This window comes from Macrobrachium rosenbergii, chromosome 22, assembly GCF_040412425.1.
Source record: "Macrobrachium rosenbergii isolate ZJJX-2024 chromosome 22, ASM4041242v1, whole genome shotgun sequence".
Lineage (NCBI taxonomy): Eukaryota > Metazoa > Arthropoda > Malacostraca > Decapoda > Palaemonidae > Macrobrachium > Macrobrachium rosenbergii.
In genome coordinates, this window is record NC_089762.1 from 46,161,812 (window position 1) to 46,182,194 (window position 20,383).

Here is a 20,383-nt window from a genome sequence, read left to right on the forward strand (position 1 = left end):
AGCAGCTTTAGCAGCTGATAGAGGTAACTTCAATTTCTTTTCTTTCTTTTCTACTGAGACTGTTTCTCCTTTAGTTCCAAGATGCAGGAATTCACTGTCCCTGGAGGATCCAATCAGAATCATGATGCAGGTAGAAATCCAAAGCATGTTGTGTTACCTAGAACTGCATCATATCCTGAAGGAATAACTGTTTTCACCTGTTGCCTCTTCCTCTTAGAGAGGCAAGTCCAGCATTAACATGAGCTAACAGTGCCAGTCCAGACAGAAGAAGGACAAGCATCATATGTTGTAAAGATAAAAAAAATTCATAGAAAGGAACAGTTATATCTAACTTAACCTCGGTACAGTACCATAATTAGATCCAACATTTTTACATTTATATTAGCTTCATATAATTTGTGGAATAAAAGCCTAAGCTGTTGAACAAAAGGATCTTTAAGACAAAATTTAGAAGGGCTTCTAAACCGCTTACAGTGTCAATGAAAATTAAAATTTTTTTTCATTTTTTATTCAACTGCTGACCATATTTCAGACAGTAAAAGAAAACTGTCTTGTTTCATTAAATGAGACTGTAGCAAATCCTAAATTTGATGGAGATTTTAACCATCAGTATAAAACGTGTGGTGTTATCCCTTACTTCATGCATTGTTCTGCATGCTGCTTGTGATATCCAGGATTATATGCAAAATTTTTTTGGTAAATGATATGTATTTGTATTTCATGACTGAAATTGGATAGAACAGTTACAAGTATTTTGTACAATAATACCATGGGTGATTTGTCAACTCCCCAGGCTGTATGACACAGCCTCTTTATCAGGTTTAAAAGTGGTAGATTTGTCCTTCAACACCACAATTCCTTTACGTAACTGGGAAGAGTACAGTATAAGCAGCCATTATATTAGTCATTTTTCCCTGTTTATTTGCTTAAAATCTTCCCTAAACTTGAAAATGCTACCGTTCTTCCCCATTTAGCCTTAGTTTACTGTCATTCTGATCCCAACATAATGACTATCATTCTTCGTATGTGTACAGAAAACGTATACAGTTGGCGTTCCCGCTGCCTTATGTTTTCACACTTACACTGCTGTTTTTGTGTGTTCGCATTTACAAAGTTATCGATTAATCCACAATTATTTACTGATCTTTTTTGCACACGTAGGCAGTCTGTTCTGAGAAAGCTTTTTTTCAAGTGTCGTGCGAATGTTTGGTCGTCTTGGACTAATACGATATCAGCATGAAAATGGTCTCAGTACTGCCTTTCTTAAGTTTCCTCTTCCATTATTAAACACATGGGATGGGTAACACTAACAGAGCGCCTTCCACAACAAGCTGTAGCCCATACTAGAGGTTGTATGCAGCATCCCTTCCTAGGCCTCAGCTATACTGCTTTCTTTATTTTACTTACAATGTGCTTCCATTGCTCTCTCCTCATTTAGCAATCCAACTTCTCAATGGTTACATTTTCTAATGTCATTTCTTATTTAACAAAAATTTTAAAAATCCTTCATGGTAGCCCTATAGTCTAACAGCACGACTCAGTGGTCTAGTTTGACTACTTAATAAAAATAATAATAATAAATCTTTAGGTACAATTTCAGGCTGAATTTTCATTCATTGTTGAGCCACGTTTTTGGGTATTTATCAACAAAGAATCCATCAATATATACCCCATTATAAATTATACAATAGCCATATTAGAGAAAGAATCAGCTGGGATAACAATTGCGTGTTGGGTTAAATGACACAATTTTAAGAAAATCGTTTATTCTATATAGTCATATATAATACAATAAATGCCCTAAAACATTATTATCACATATGAAGTTTTGGTTGATTATTCATGAAAAGAATGCCAACGTTTGCACCATTTCGGACATCATCCTTCTTCAGTGACGGTACTGAAAATGGCAATATTCTTTTCTTCACACAAAGTGGTAACAACTTGGAGGCAAGTGTTATACTGATTTCTTAATCTCTCAGGGCAAAATAAAAAGGTAAAGCAATAGGCGGGAGATGCTCCCCAGTGCAGTAAGGAGGAGAAAAAAGGAACAATAGGTAGGGTTCACTTAGATAATCATCACAGGTGCTATCAAGCCTCAGCCAGTGGAAGACACTTTCCTGTTCGCCAACTATGAAGCAAAGGCAAGAGTAAATAATCAGATATGTTCACGGCAGACGCAGTCGTCGTGTAACTGCTTCCAGTCTAATACTTTACACATTAATGCTAGAGAGATCAGTTAACATGTTTAAGGAGCAGTTTCCTTTTTGGGTTTTTCGCTTGTTACAGATTCCTTTGCAGGCTTCTCTTGGGGTTCAGATCCCTTTGCAGGCTTCTCTTGGGGTTCTTTGTCGGTAGTACTCACAGAACTTGTATCCCTCGTGCTGAGGGCATTACTAAAGCCACTGAAACTACTGCCGCTGGAAGACCCATCGCTTGACCCGAAACTGGAGCTGCCAAAACTGCTTCCAAAGTCCGATCCACTAGAAGAACCAAAGCCTGAGCTGCTTCCAAAGTCAGATCCACCAGAAGAGCCAAAGCTGGAGCCACTTCCAAAACCAGACCCACTTGAAGAACCAAAGCTTGAGCTGCTCCCAAAATCAGAACTACCTGAAGAGCCAAAGCCGGAACCACTTCCCGAACCAGAGCCACTAGAAGAACCAAAGCTTGAGCTGCTTCCAAAATCAGAACCACTAGAACCAAAGCCTGAGCTACTTCCAAAATCAGAGCTACTCGAACTACTTCCAAAACCAGATCCCTCTGAACCAAAGCTTGAACTGCTTCCAAAATCTGATCCACTAGAAGAACCAAAGCTTGAACTGCCTCCAAAATCAGACCCACTACTGGAGCCAAAGCCTGAACCGCTTCCAAGACTAGATCCACCTGAACCAAAGCTTGAACTACTTCCAAAATCAGACCCACTGGAAGAACCAAAGCCAGAGCCACTGGAAGAACCAAAGCCTGAACCACTTCCAAAATCCGACCCACCGCTTGATCCAAAACTAGATCCACTTTCAGAGCCAAAGCTAGACCCACCAGAGCCTGATCCAAGTCCAGAAGCACCATTTGATCCAAAGCTTGAGCTGCTTGATCCAAATCCAGACCCATCACTTGATCCAAAACTGGAGCCACTGGACCCAAATCCAGAGGCACCATTTGATCCAAAACTAGAGCCACTGGACCCAAATCCAGAGGCACCATTTGATCCAAAACTTGAGCCACTGGACCCAAATCCAGAGGCACCATTTGATCCAAAACCTGAGCCACTGGACCCAAATCCTGAGGCACCATTTGATCCAAAACCTGAGCCACTGGACCCAAATCCTGAGGCACCATTTGATCCAAAACCTGAGCCACTGGAACCAAATCCAGAGGCGCCATTTGATCCAAAACTTGAGCTACCTGATCCAAATCCAGATCCACTACTTGATCCACTCGACCCAAATCCAGACCCACCATTTGATCCAAAACCTGAGCTTCCAGATCCGATACTTGTTCCAAAACCTGAGGCACCTGGCCCAAATCCAGACCCACCATTTGATCCAAAGCCTGAGCCACTTGACCCCAATCCAGATCCACCACCTGACCCAAAGTCAGACCCACCACTTGTTCCAAAGCCTGTGCCACTTCCTCCTCCAAAACCACCAGAGCTACCAGGTGCTCCAAAACTACCAGAGCTATCAGGTGTTCCAAAACTACCAGAGCTACCAGGTGCTCCAAAACCACCAGAGCTACCAGGTGTTCCAAAACTACCAGAGCCACCAGGTGCTCCAAAACTACCAGAGCCATCAGGTGTTCCAAAACTACCAGAGCCACCAGGTGCTCCAAAACTACCAGAGCCATCAGGTGCTCCAAAACTGCCAGAGCTACCAGGTGCTCCAAAGCCACCGGGGCTTCCTGCAGGTCCTCCAGTGCCAAAAGAGGGTGATCCATTGAACCCTATGCCTGTACTGCCTGCAGCTGAAGAATCTGGGGGCACACCTGATACGCCAATACCAGGGGGTGTCCCTTGGCCAGTGCCAGTGCCAAGAGGAGGTTGTCCTGGCTGACCAGATCCGTGTGAATGTGGTGGGAAACGAGAACAATCATCTCCAAATCCTTGACTAGAGATATAAGCTGCAGACCATCTATGACCTCCGTTGAGAAATCCACGAGGATTATAAAATGGATGGTAAGGATAAAAATGAGCATACATGTAGGGATTGAAGGAGGGTCTAAATCCGTGTCCATAATAACGGTGGTAGGCTCTTGGTGCCGTGTCAATCACATCTGGAAGGCGGTCATGGTGTCCCCTACTGAAACCATATTCTGGGAAATAGGGGAAGAAATAGTGCCGTTTATCACGCTGAGTAGCATCTTCTTCTGCTGCGGCTGGTTTATCAGCTGAAGTATCGTCCTTTTCTGGCGCTTCTACAGGAGACTCTTCAGCTGCCCATGCAGCTGAAAGCCCCAGTATTAACAAAAGTATCTGTAAAACAAAATCAATACATGAGATGGCTGGATCTTCCGATTCCCTTAAATAGTTAGTTTTAAGGCTCCAATTACTTTTTTTGTAAACAAACTGATTCCTGTTATCATATCCCTTGAGTTGACATTGCCGATAATTTTTCAGTAAAAACTATTTGAATAAAATCACTGGCACTGATAGGCACTGACTGATAGATAACTGTCTTCACAACATCTTATTTATATTTTGGACAAAGTAAAAAATAATTATGCAGATTATTTGGATTTTTGTGTGAATATCTTAAATGGAGCTCATTAGCATCATTTACTATGGGAAAAAATTTTCAGAACTAAATCTTACATATACAGCTTCCACAACGAACAAACAATAGTGCAGTTGGCAGTAAATACTTCTTTGGCTCTAGAAAGTTATTTAAATTTTTACAATGTCACTGCTCTTGCTTTCTGTTGGGGGAACAATTCCAATCCTAACAGTTTGTAGCAATTTTGATATATCATATCATCTAGCCTTCTTCTTCAACGAATATAAAAGAACTGGCGCTTACGCAAAGTTTACCGGCAAAATGATTTTGTCTCCTGCATGAGATGTAACTGATCTTTTCAAACTATGCAAGTATGTACAATGAAGTTACCTATGACCAAAGTTCAGTATGGTACGTAACGTCCTTACGGTCTGGATTTGTCGACGCTATTCCTTCCTAAATTAGTGTCCTTTTTTTTTACAGTGTAATAATAATAATAATAATAATAATAATAATAATAATAATAATAATAATAATAATAATAGTAATTGAAAGAAATGACTAACTTTCATTTTGTGCGGCCCTAATTTTTCTTACCATTACTCCTTGGCCTCACAAGCTCAGATTTTACTTTTGTTTAATGCATTTGCAAAATGACGGTCCCTGGGCTCGAACTCGGACATTATATGTGACGCAGATCCTCTCTAATATTACCGTCATTTTTGTCTTTATGGATAAATCAATGCTTTTCACACAGCTTACTCCTTGCTTCCTCTTCTCATTCGCCCGCGTTCAGGCTGCCGTAGTAGGATCAGTCGGAATACAGAGGTCCTTTACATTCATACTACGCAAGAAGACACGCATCTTCAAATGCTATCTTAAAATAGCATGACAACGATTTCGATTCGTCGTACATAAGATGCTCTGATTATAAACAGATAAAAAAAAACAGTTTGCAGTTTAGGAAAATTTGTAACAGCTGAAGAATGGAGCGTGCTTCAAGCAAATATGGGTCACAAATGACGAGGAAACGATGAGGCAAAATTTATTTTAAAATCTTGCGATTCTGGCCTTGAAGGTTATAATAGCTGACGGAATGATATAAAAATGGGAAGAAATAATTTACCATGAAAGATGCAAAAGCTGAGGCAAGTTTTGCCAACGACCACTACGCAGCCTCATGTTCATAGGCATTTGTCTTTTTCCAGTATTTTTAGAGCAATTCTACGTAGGCACTGCAGATAAAGCCTTCATTGTGGGTGTACGGAGTTGAAATATGAGTGAGAAGTGACAATTGTTTTGTTTTTTCCTCGAAGCCCCCCCCCCCAAACCCGCTTTCGGGGAGAGTTAATACTGTATACACGTATGTATTGTATGTATGTATAAATAAGGATTTGTTTACAAGTTTTTGTAATGTGAGCTGTACTGGATACGACACCCCAAGATACGAAGAAAGTCAGTAAACGAAAAGAAAAGGAGAGAGATTCATTTTGCAGTAATCTGTATCCGAGCTGTGAGGGAACAAAGAACTTGGTATATGCGTGTAAAGAGTACCGGAATTAAGTTATGCATTAAATTTGACTGCTCTATAATATTTACGGAAACGAAAATTACGTGTCAACAGGTTAACCGGGAGTTACCGAAACTAGAAAATGAAACTATACCAAACTAAACAAAGCCACTGCATAATTAGCATGAAACACACAATGTCATTGCCTGTAATGAAACTGGGATGAAAACACACCAATCAGAGGCACCTGTATGTTTATCTTTCCTTTTGACGAATAAGAAAAATTCGAAGAAAAAATTGTGTCACTTGAGTGAAATTTCATCATATCAAAAGGTTCCTGATGAGTGTTTTTTTTTATATATTTTGCGAGATCAGCTTCAGGGTTACTCTTTCTTCACTACAATTCAATAATAATAAATAATAATAATAATAATAATTATTATTATAATAATTGTTGCGGTTACTCGGAATAATAAAAAAATACAATTAAAATTATTGATTGAGATATATATATTGCAAAAAATACAATATATAAAATATATATATATATATATATATATATATATATATATATATATATATATATATATATATATATATGTGTATTTATATATATATATATACACACAACACACACACACACACATATATACATGTATGTATGTATGTATGTATGTATATGCGTGTGCATGTGTATGAAGAAACCCAAGCCCAGGCAGTTAGTAAAATACCTAATCACTTTCACAAAGCACACTTACTACCTTACTCTCCCACAGTTGTAGGCATCATATCTCATCCTACTTAATCGCGTGTCAGTTCATATATATATATATATATATATATATATATATATATATATATATATATATATATATATATATATATATATATATATATATATATATATATATATATATATATATATATATATATACAATGCTCTTCCATGTCTACGACAGTCCTAAAAAATCTACATTGCCATGTGGATATAACTGTAGCGAGGAAAACTGAACACAGTTCAAGATCAGTCAGTCCCAAAGACCCTCTGTTAGAAACCAAATCCTACCGTGAGCCTCATGTCGTCGACGGCGATGTTCTCGGAGCGGTGGTCAAGATGGGAATGTGCGTGGTTGAAGGCGTCACGTGTGGTTATGTACAGGCCCACTCTTCCATAAAAAAAAAAGACCGCCCCGCAAAAACGCCAAAGCAGGGTAGCCTGACTGCCTAGTCCGAAATAAATGCGTAGGTTCTTCGTTAGGTCCTGACCGTCCATCAAATTATCCATTTACCTGCGTTGCACCGTCATTTCGCATTTTATGTAGCTTCCTGAAACAACAATAAAACGCTAACGGCATTTCTCTCCACCGGAGGAAAAGTAATTAAGCGAGAAATTTCCGATATGGTAACTCAGGTTCACCTGGCAGTGCAAGGCGAGAAAAAGAAGAAACGAGTGAATTCGATCATTTTTACGAAAGCGGACAGTGTCAATTTGTTTTATTTATATCCAAAAGGAGGGCATTTGGGCAATTACGATGTACCACGCCGTCATTCCGAACTGCAACCAGAGGCCTTTGTGATCCTCAAGGCCTAAGACCAACAAAGGGCCTTCGAATATGCTTGTGCTGGTCGAGGTAGCTGCGTTTGGGGCCCAGAGTCACAAAAGATCAGGACCACCATAGCAACACATCCTTGGAATAGCATCGACTTTTTAGTCTTCGTTTTTCTTTACTGGGCAGGGATGAAACTTCATTTTTGATGAGATCTCGCTTCCAGTCTGCGTCTTTCTTGCACAGTTTTGTTTTCGTGGCAATGAGTCATCTTTTGTAATCGTCTTTTGTTAAAGCAATGATGAACTTTTATTCAGTGTTCATACGTTTTCATATTAGCACGTCTTTTCTGTTCATGGCCGAAAAATCTTTAAAACTCTGTTCGTTATATTCTACAGTGTAGAGTTCCAGAATCACTCCTCGCTCGCTGTGATTAAAATGCAAGCGCCATGCTTCTGAAAACGTGATGCTATTTCCTACATTGCTATATGGCCTGCATTTCAAATCCGAGTCATTGTTATGACTGCAGCGGAAGAGACAGGAGTTCAAGCTTTATATATAGTTTCACATCGCTGTTTTCCTTAATTTGGGAATGGCAAATACAACCCTCTTTGCTGGTGCGTTCCTGCTAATCAGAGTAACACATCTATTGCTCTTACTTTGGAACTTTTATATCAGCAGCTTTAACGTCATTTTTTTGCTTTGCTTCGATAGTCACTACTGAGTCAAGAGTCACTTTTTTTTTTTTTTTTTTAGTTCGGGTCATAAAACACAATCAATCGATTCTGCACTGGAATCTCTCTTTTTGCTACTTTTTTTTTACTTCTATGACATGCATGCCTTCTCGTTTTTGGAGTAGGTTTATATCTCTTTATATCACGAGTGATCCGCAACTCCGGAGTCATGAGTCATGTATCACTTTGTTTATTTATTTATTTTTTTTTTTATCCACATTCATCTCGCGTCCCATCTTTTAGCAATTTATGTGTCTCCATTGTCATTGTATCCTTAACTCCTTCACGTGGTAAGTTTAGGAGTCAAGTATCATTTCTTTTGTCTTCAGCAACTTGGAGTTGTGTATCACTTCCTTTATAAATGTAACTCCATCCACTTCGCGATAATTATGTAATTTGTCACTGTATTCGTAACCACTTGAACTTGGTCAGTTTTTGAGTCAGATAAACTCTCTGCTTCATTAGCTTTCCTCACCGATATTCTGTTCAATTTCGCATTCAAGGGACTTCCTAACTCTGTTTTCCCTGTGTCCTCAGCCTCTTCACACGCCCGAGTTTGCAGTCAAGCATCAACTTGGTTGTCCTTGAACTCCCGCCCCCTCCTCCCTGTCTTCTCCCCATTCTGCTGGTAGATAGTACTTGCTATTGGGAACCAGAAGACCACATTCCACTTGACCCTGTCTTGGTTCTTCCTCAGCGAGATCTGCTTGTGTTGTGCCTGGGTGAACTTTTCTAGCTGATACCGGTTATTTCGGTTTCTGTAACGCCCAATTTCTCTCTCAATAGCGTTTCAAGTGTGCATGATTATAACTGCCCAAATGGCAATAGAATCAGAGATTTCATACAAAAAATCTCTTATTTTTGTACTTCAAGGGAGAGATGTTATACATAACATCACTCTCTTGAAGTATTAAATAAGAGATTTTTAAATGGCCTAAGTATGGACCACCATAACTGAATGAAATATCAGGAACGTTTGTGATTTTATGCAAATTTTTCCGTTGTTCACTTCCACTGAGGGATGCCAATTGTTACCAGATGTCTTATGATGGGTATTATTCTTCCTGAAGTTACTTTGAGTTTTATCTTTTTAGTTATCATCGCAGCTACTAGAGCTGAGGTTACAGATCGGTAGGTAAACAGCTTTCTCTAACGGACTCGGTGCCCCTTGTCCATGTTCCTTATACCCAAATCAAAAAAACCTTTCATAGACAGGATCTTACCCATCCAAACAACTACATCTTATTTCTCTCCAAGTCTGTCAAGAAACGCCAGAAGCATCACGTCGAGTCATAGCGGACGCCAAGACCTAAGATCAAATGTGACCAACCTCCATCAGGCATTTCCTGAACCTGACTTTAGTTGACGCTAAATGAAGTTCCAGTACTTCAAGGTCCTTAGATCCTGATTCACCTCTCCCACCTCCTTTTGCTCTAAAAAAATTGCCGTGTGCACTGGAGCGTCAAGGCCATGTATGGGTTCATCATTCCATTACACTTCTCGTTCTTTCCAATTGAAGAATTTCCACTTTAACCTCCTCTGGGGCAGGGAAACAAAGATGGGTATTTCTTAGGGTAGCCCTACCCAGACAGAATAACAAACTAAAAGTTTCATAAGAATAAAGGTACTGTTCTAAAGGGTCCACAATAATATAATTGTTAAAGGCTCGAGTAGAATTCTATAAAAGCTTTTTTTTTTGACTGAGGATGAACCAAGAGAAGGGTTCGAAACCTTTTATAAAATTCTACTCGAGCCTTTAACAATTGTATTATTGTGGACCCTTGAGAACACTTATGAACGCTCATGATAGAGTTTTTTCCAAATAAAAGTTACTTTTTTTATTTAGCCTTGATTATTTTATTACTAGATAAATGCCAGGAAAAACAATATAAATTAACAGCAAATTACCCTATAACCATAAATGAAACCATGCGGCCTAATAACAATAAAAATGGTCGTCAGTTAGTTTACAGAATAGAAAATAGTTTACGTAGTAATTAACGAGTGAATATGTCGAAATCTGGCTCCACACTCCACACTGTTCAGCACTAATTTTTTTGTCTGAACTAGATCTAGAGGCTTGCCAGAATACGTTACTGACTACTTTATGAGATAATCAGGTAAATTCCCAGACTTTGAATTAAAAATAACTTATACATATTTACACAACTAACTTGAATATCTATTATCTGCTGGAATTACGTATACAAGTTCAGAAGCGTTTGTTTACATATGTGTATATATGTATATATATATATATATATATATATATATATATATATATATATATATATATATATATATATATATATATATATATATATATATATATATATCAATAAGAGGTTCCGGATTCCCTGGAGCATTTTTTGCAAGCTTTATTCGTAGAATCCCGTCGTACCTCTTGACCTAAGCGGTGAATCAAACATCATGGGTCATAGACCAAATGGAGAACTGCATGGGGCTGGCAACCTCATCCATAAAATACTTGCTGATAAAAGCTAACACCTGGACTTTACATTTCAAAGGGAGAAAATGTGTATATATACATACATATATATATGTGTGTATATATGTATATATAAATATATATATATATATATATATATATATATATATATATATATATATATATATATATATATATACCATGTATATATAAAATATATAAGCCATATATATATATTCTTCAACCATATCTTAGGTTTAAAATGTAAACTTCTATAAAAAGCACACACAAATCTTCTTCAACACACACATCTTATATTTAAAATGTAAACTTATATATCATATAAATACTATAAAATACATACATATACAATTATATATTATATGTGTATAATTATATATCATATATATATATATATATATATATATATATATATATATATATATATATATATATTGTGTGTGTATTTGTGTAGTATATACCCCAGTGCTGTGACATTTCCCTGAGACACATGGGTTTGACAAAACCTGTGGCATAAGACAAATTACTTAGCTCCTTCATATTAAAACATTGATATCAAAGACTTCACCCAGGGAGTTTACTAAAACGATCCGGGAGACACGGGAAAGTAAACAGATAGTGAGAACGCTAAACAAGTGATAAAGAGAACGAGATAATGAAAGACGTTGCGTAGACTGAGAAGATTTGAGTAAGGGATGGGTCCATGGCGGTCTGCCATTTCCGGCGAAATCCAAATTGTTCCGCCTTCGGTTAGTTTAGCCCGCAGGGGCTGGGCTCGACACACGGAAAATTTGTTCTTTATTTTGCCAACGAGAAGAAGAATGTTATTTTGAGGATGCGTTCTCTGCGGTTTAACAGTCGGGTTGACTGTTAGTGCTCAAATTAAAATTTTTCAACTAAGACGCTGAAGCACTTATGTCGTGTAGACGTTATCATTTGCATTTGAAACAACACTGGTAAGCGCAATGAACTTTCAACTAGCTTCCACACATTCTAAAGAGTAACACTTTCGCTAACATTCTCAGACTTACGCTAACTCCTTGTCCTGTATTTTCAGTTCTGCCTCCAGACGTATATACTCCCTCCACTGACTGAGGGGAGTATCTTTTCAGAGGGCATCTCTCCAATTATATTTTCTTTTTTATTCTGTGGCCGTTTGGCTTATCAAAATTTTTCTCTGAACTGCTTAACTCTAAACAAAGCCTTGTTTCTGTCGCTTAACTATTTTCCCTGCGATTAACGAGAGGGGCAGGTGTGCCCAGAGAGGCAGAACAATACCCATGTTGCATCTTTTGACGCTATCAAATTTTACATATTTGATAATTGGTCGACTATGCTGGGAATATATATATATATATATATATATATATATATATATATATATATATATATATATATATATATATATATATATATATATATATATATATATATATATATATATATATATATGTATATATATATATATATATATATATATATATATACATATATACACACACACACACACACACCGATGTTTCAGGCATATGTGGTCAATCACCTTTGATGAGTAGGGTGAAACTGAACATTCACTCATCCATGAGACGCCTAATGAACCAAAAAATTCTTTCCCAGAAGAGGCCAAAATACGCCCAAGTGAACAATGGATTTTTTTTCTCATACGTCACTGATGCACTATTTTTCTCTGTCAAGACATGGAGCGATTCCTAAAGGAACATCTGCCGTTTGAAGTAAATAATATTGATGTCGTGCTTCTCCGTTGGTGTACGTCGCCTTTATCGTACTGAGTCATTAAGACACTTTTATTTTCTTAAATGATGCGATCAGAAGCGTGAGAAAAAATGTATATGCTGTTTATTATCAAGATTCTTTCCCATTATGATTTTTACAATGATGCAACTTCTAGAAATTTTCAAAATTTCTTTAATTTTCATTTGTACACATCCTAAAAGTTTTATAAAGAAACGATCCTAAATATTTTAATTTCATGTATATATATACACACATATATATATATATATATATATATATATATATATATATATATATATATATATATATATATATATATATAATATATATATATGTGTGTGTGTGTGTGTGTGTGTGTGTGTAATATATATAATATATATAATCATATACAATGTGAAACGTAATGAACATATAAATAAAGACAAAATCCATGAAGGAAAGAGAAATAATGGAGTGCTATATATATATATATATATATATATAATAACTGAATCACGACAATGTGGAACCATATAAATAATGACAAAATCCATGAAGGAAAGAGAAACAATTGTCGTCCGTTACTTAGCAGACTAACTATATATATATATATATATATATATATATATATATATATATATATATATATATATATATATATATATATATATATATATATACATATATGTACATGTATATATAGACATACATATTTCTTCCAATCATTTAAGTTCTTTTTACAATGCACGTGCTTGTTTTGAATAAGTCAGTCATGAAGTTCAAATTCTAGTTCTTGAAGCGCAAGAACTAGGCAAGAATATTCTCCAAGGTTTTGGGTGGACTAATATTAACCACCTCATTGTAATTGTAAAAATCTCGCGCGCACCTATAGTTATCCTTGTTTGGTGCACGTAATTTCCAGGTGCAAAGCGAGATTTAAAGGACGGATAGAACACACAATCTATCCCCACCCGCTAATGCCGACTCGAAGAATAAAGAGAAAAGAGGCGTGATTTCCAGCGTCTCGAAAAGGGACTCTTATGATACAGTCTGAATTACAATATGCGTCCACTTGTCAGAATTACAATGCAATGAATAACATATATATATACATGCATAAGTAGACACGCGCGCGCGCACACACACACACATATATATATATATATATATATATATATATATATATATATATATATATATATATATATATATATATATATATATATATATATATATATATTTATTTGCGTGTGTGATTATTTATTAAATAAGTTAATAAAAAGAGAAAAAGCGGAACGAAGTAACAGACGCTTACTTCATACTGAGGCGAATAATGATTTCCTACAAGTGGCTAAATCCGGTGAAAAGTACTTGGACGAAGAGGAATACGAGGAGGACGATTACGAAGACCACAGAGACTGCCTGAGGGCTTGCCATTTCGATCCTCACAGCAAGACAATAATTATTTTTCTTTTCGTTTCCTCTTTCCCATCAATTAGGCGCTCTTTCCTCCGTATTCTCTTTTTTATTTTTGGATGAGATGGAAATGTCTTCATTCTATTGTAATGTGTTTGTCTAAGAGCATTTGATCAAATTTGATCCCCGAGGGGTTAGTATTAAACATGGCGACACGGTGTAGATGAATCACTGTTTCACAGTGTTTGGTACTAGCCCCCTCGGGGATCAGATGTTCCTAAGTGAATTGGTGGTTTCACGAATTCCACGAAAATTTCAGGGATTTCGTGAAATCCCAGGTTTCAAAATCTTACTGTAACATTATATATATATATATATATATATATATATATATATATATATATATATATATATATATATATATATATATATATATATATATATATATATATATATACTCATAATACTGTATACTGCGATATACAGAATACAAGGATGGGTTTTCTTTATAGCCCTCTGTACAATTAGACCTTTAATTGTTTATCACTTATATTCGACTTCTGTAGCATATAATGTGACTCAAGTTTAACTAGCGAAAAAAGATGAACTGATGAGAACGGATATCGCGACAATTTAAGTCTGACGCAATCACGGCTTCATTGCTCTTATCTCCTCACTTCTAAACTTGAAACACCAGCTCCTGCAATTCTAAAAGAAGCAAGCGAAAGAAAACAAAGTTAGAGCTCATCATTTACCCTAAGTGAGCGCATTATTGGCGTCCTTGATCCTCTGGAAACCAACACGCCCACACACACAAACAAGCAAGTCTTCCTCTGTATAAGACATCTACGTTTGTTCATTCACTCTTTCAGGGTTTGTCATCCCCACTAAATGATCTGAGACTTTCGTTACAGAATCTTACTGAACTTTGTTCATCATCCCCACTAAATGATCCGAGACTTTTGTTACAGAATCTTACTGAACTTTGTTCATCATCCACACTAAATGATCTGAGACTTTCGTTACAGAATCTTACTGAACTTTGTTCATCATCCACACTAAATGATCCGAGACTTTTGTTACATAATCTTACTGAACTTTGTTCATCATCCACACTAAATGATCCGAGACTTTTGTTACAGAATCTTACTGAACTTTGTTCATCATCCACACTAAATGATCCGAGACTTTTGTTACAGAATCTTACTGAACTTTGTTCATCATCCACACTAAATGATCCGAGACTTTTGTTACAGAATCTTACTGAACTTTGTTCATCATCCACACTAAATGATCCGAGACTTTTGTTACATAATCTTACTGAACTTTGTTCATCATCCACACTAAATGATCCGAGACTTTTGTTACAGAATCTTACTGAACTTTGTTCATCATCCACACTAAATGATCCGAGACTTTTGTTGCAGAATCTTACTGAACTTTGTTCATCATCCACACTAAATGATCCGAGACTTTTGTTGCAGAATCTTACTGAACTTTGTTCATCATCCACACTAAATGATCCGAGACTTTTGTTACAGAATCTTACTGAACTTTGTTTATCATCCACACTAAATGATCCGAGACTTTTGTTACAGAATCTTACTGAACTTTGTTTATCATCCACACTAAATGATCCGAGACTTTTGTTGCAGAATCTTACTGAACTTTGTTCATCATCCACACTAAATGATCCGAGACTTTTGTTACATAATCTTACTGAACTTTGTTCAATCAATTCTCTGTATCTTTGTTCATTCGTTGGGTGTCCTGTTTCTTCATTTACTTGTTGTAGGATTCTATCTGGAGATACCCCAGTAAATAGTGATGGTGATGGTTTGCCGGGGGGGTGGGTGGGAAGGGGGCGGGAGACCTGTTAAGTAATGCAACGTCCTTTCGGGCCCAGACACACTGTTCTCTGTCGTTTTACTGTTCCTCCGTTCCCTAAGGTCCATTCTTACATACACTTTCAACTTCATTAACTTTAATTTGATCTAGTTTTATTGGGTTTTTAGAAGAGTGACTTGGTGGTTTAATTAATTTTTTTTATATCAATTTCAGTAATAAGTGATATTGGAAATACTCTTCCTTTGTCTAAGTTTTTTTTTTTTTTTGTCTATGGAAATGAGGATCATTAATACAATTACCTGGTAAACCTTCACTCGTATCCCTTCCTTTTTTGGTTGAACCTCTTGAAGCCTACAGCCAGATGTGTGTCCATCAAGAAAAGCGTTCAGTTCAGTGTTACAAATGTTTCCTCATATTATTATTATTATTATTATTATTATTATTATTATTATTATTACAAACACTAGAACACTAGAAACAGGACTGAGCTGAGAAGAAAATTACACTACTAGAGTACTCACGCCGTTAAAAATGAAGATAGTCTAATTTATAAGATACGAAGTCCCAAAGTCAGAGATTTTAGGCAATATCCCATAAAAGGTACCTTCATTTGCATACTTCTGTAGAGGCTGGTGGTAAGAGAGTCTGGGCCTGGGCTGGATGACGGCAAGTCTAAAAGTGGAGTTTATACATATACACTGCATTTTATATATTAGGATTATTATTACTTAAGAGCAGTGAATATTTTTGTGGGACAAGATAAATGGCAACTTAATTTGCAGAGCGAAACTTTCATGCAAAAGGAGCAGAGAGAAAGAGAAAAAAAATGCAAGGTTAAAAATAAACAAGGAAAAGAGAAAAGCGTACCTATATAAAAAAAAAAATGGTAAGTGCGTTTCAGAATAATACCGTTGCCTCATAAAACTTTTAAGCACCAATACCAGAATCAATAAATTTGACAGGAAGACAAACTCACAACTTTGAAATGAAGGGTATGGGGTACTGGGCAGTAAAATAACGTGGCCTATCAGCAGAATAAAGATGCCCATAATCATGGGTCAGTATTCCGTATCTGCAACAATAATTTAAAGACTGCTCCTGGTGTTGCTAATAATTTTCGTCTTATTTCAAGTTCACTGTCGAAATATTAGCTGCATGAGATGGGATGAAGTATTACATCTATTTTTCCAACTAACTCTAAAACCTTGAACGTTCTCCCTCCTCGTACGTTTATTTTCTTGGGTTGCAGAAGAGCAAATTGTGAAGAAAATAAAATTTGAACACTGTATTTCACGAAGCTGGGCAAGTAAAAGATAATGTCTCTGGATATTATATTTAGAAATGAACTGTCTAATTAATTGTGGTTTCAAAGATTAACATTTTCAGATAAAGAATCACACAGATATGGGCTAAACCTTCTAAGAAGGTTTCTTAAATTTTAAGGCTTTTGCTACGTAACGGAAGATCTTTGGGCTTTGGAGAGACAGGGACAAGTTTGAACTACCCTGCCGCAAACCTGAGCTTACAAGAAATTGTCAGATTGGTTTCACTTCAGCTACCCTGGGTAGTTCTTTTGTGGCCGAGGAAGTAATGTCTGTAGTCAGGCAAGTTGCTCCCCAAATGTTTTTCTAATTTATTTTCAACTCAGTGAAAAATTATGGGTTGACTGCTTTATACCGAAAACATGCCACGCCAACGAGGGGACACAACCACACATCTAAACACAAAATAAAACATAAAACGTGATACTAATGCAAGGAAAAATACATTCAGGTTATTTGTAGGTGCAAAATGTCGTCCTGCGGTAGAGGCCTGTCCCGTTAGCAAAAGAAGTTGCTAGAAGGCCAACTTCCGCAGGTCCGCAATTGTAAGAGCAATTTATCCTTACAAGAACACCTGGAACTGGTTAAAATATAACGCGTGCAGCCTCGTAATAAAGGTGGTTTTCCAAAAGAAACTGAATTATTTGCAACGAATATAATTTCAGACGTTAATACGACAAATCGGGAAATCTGTATTTTGACTTGGATCATTTTCGATGTATTTTAAGGAAGAAGAAGAAGAAGAAGAAGAAGAAGAAGAAGAAGAAGAAGAAGAAGAAGAAGAAGAAGAAAAGAGAGAGAGAGAGAGAGTAATTAGCATAAACTCAATAAGGCAGCATCCAGCCCGGCAACTGAAGTCGCTTGGCGTCTCATTTTGTAAATTCAATCAGAGAGATAAACGGGCTTCAGAAGAAGCCTAACACAAAGTCTAGTGATAAGTGTTAAAAAGATATGTTTAACAGCCTTAGGAAGCAAGCAAGAAGTAGATGGTTTTCTTCTAAGGATATATCGTGTTGTGTGTTTTGAAAAACGAGATTTTACGTCCTACTGAGAGGGAATTTTAATTCGAAAAATATCTTTGTATGACTGTTATAAAGAAACAGTGGTCAATATCTTTATATGGATAAGATTAGTTATAGTAAATAATAAACTTTCGGCTATTCAGACATCCATTACAGCAATAAAATAATCAGTAGCAAAGATTCAAGTCCATAAAAGCTATTCATTTTCATTTAATTATTAGATATATTTTTTCGGTCCTAACTAAATAGTATTACTGGAAAAGAACACAAACAAGAAACAATCAGATATAACCTAAAACCTGTGTAAATATACATGTTAGATGTAATATATACAGTATATATATACACATATGTATATATATACAGTACATACATACATGCATATATAAAAACACGAGCACACACACACACACATATATATATATATATACAGTATATATATATATATATATATATATATATATATATATATATATATATAATATATATTATATATATATGCAGAATGTCATTATCAACATGTACAATGATGATAATGACATTCTGCATATATATATATATATATATATATATATATATATATATATATATATATATATATATACACACTGTATATGTGTATACACATACATAAATACACACATATATAAATACACATATTATATATATATATATATATATATATATATATATATATATATATAATATGCAAAATATCATTATCAACATGTGCAATGATGAATTCGGCGGGGAGATCTTGAAATAAAATAAAACCAATTAAACAACCACACAACTTTGTGCGTGTTTGTGTGAGTATAGGAGACCAGTGGGCACCAAAGTATAGATACAAAACTGAAATACAAGCGATAACGTTTAGTTTACCTTGCCTCTCAAAAGCCAAGGCATAATTCGCATAAGGTGAGATTCATGAACTACTGTCCCGCTATGATGACAAGATTTTATTTCATAACCCGATCATTCAATTTCTCTTGATTCCGTAACTCCTCAGAAGTACGAACGTCGTTGTCCATTATATATAAGTATTGCCAGGCTCCTTTGGCGCATGCGGCGCTCGCTATCCCAAGGGTTCTCACCCGAATCTGACGCTGGCCGCAAAGGCCAAGTTCCCGCCCACGCTCACATAGCCACTTCTTGCTCCCTTGGACGCTTTGGGATCCAAATCCTGAACGATATTCTGGCGTATTCCTTGATTCAATTTATCGCAGGAGTAACAATTGTATTCTGTTGGAATTGAGAACCAATCATTGCCGATAAATGGAGGGGTTGTTTGTGTGAAAAGATGATAGACAGTCCTGAAGGAGAAGGAAGACTTTCATTCGGTTCAAGTGTCTTGAAACGTACGAAGAATTCTGGTGCCGGGATGTATGCTATATGACGATCCAGTCGAACAACTTCGTAGTTTTATTGCACCACAAAAAGCATGACTCTGGCTTCTAAGACGTAATTAATAATGCACACTTTATTTTAAAAGCACTGTACATGAAAACTAATCTTTATTCAATATGCAAGGATTTAATAATGTCCAGCTTTAGATTCCTCTGCGGATCTCACTTTCCAAGAACAAACCCAAAGATATTATCTTTCTCACTTGTTATCTCCGTACAAACAAATAAACGCGTTACGCGAGCGCGACTGTGATTTCTCCTTGCAGGGGAGCTAAGGCAATAATTCCTCTGACTTGTTTACGTAAGCAAGGAAAAAAAATGCGCCATAGTTTCTTCGGCGCAATCGAGTTTTCTGTACAGCCATTACAGCGTATAATCAAGGCCACGGAAAACAGATCTATCTTTCGGTGGTCTCGGTATAATGCTGTATGAGCCGCATTCCATGAAACTTGAACCACGGCTCGGTGGTGGCCTGTCCTATATCGTTGCCAAAGGCACGATTATGGCTAACTTTAACCTTAAATAAAATAAAAACTACTGAGGCTAGAGGGCTGCAATTTGGTATGTCCGATGATTGGAGGGTGGACGATCGACACAACAATTTGCAGTCCTCTAGCCTCGGTAGTTTTTAAGATCTGAGGGCGGACAGGAAAAGCGCAGACGGA

At 36.5% G+C, this 20,383-nt stretch overlaps 2 protein-coding genes across 3 annotated transcripts in view; both read right to left on the bottom strand.

Annotated features, from left to right (window-relative positions):
* LOC136850838 (uncharacterized) overlaps positions 1 to 20,383 on the bottom strand; it is a 315,712-nt gene that overhangs the window by 34,977 nt on the left and 260,352 nt on the right. The gene's annotated exons all lie outside the window — the stretch shown is intronic.
* On the bottom strand, positions 1,750 to 7,509 carry LOC136850834 (loricrin-like). Its single transcript, XM_067124856.1, has 2 exons — positions 7,286 to 7,509; positions 1,750 to 4,468 (listed from the first exon to the last, which is right to left on the bottom strand). Exons 1-2 carry the CDS (start codon positions 7,502 to 7,504, stop codon positions 2,249 to 2,251), a joined length of 2,439 nt encoding a protein of 812 aa, XP_066980957.1. The 5' UTR covers positions 7,505 to 7,509; the 3' UTR covers positions 1,750 to 2,248.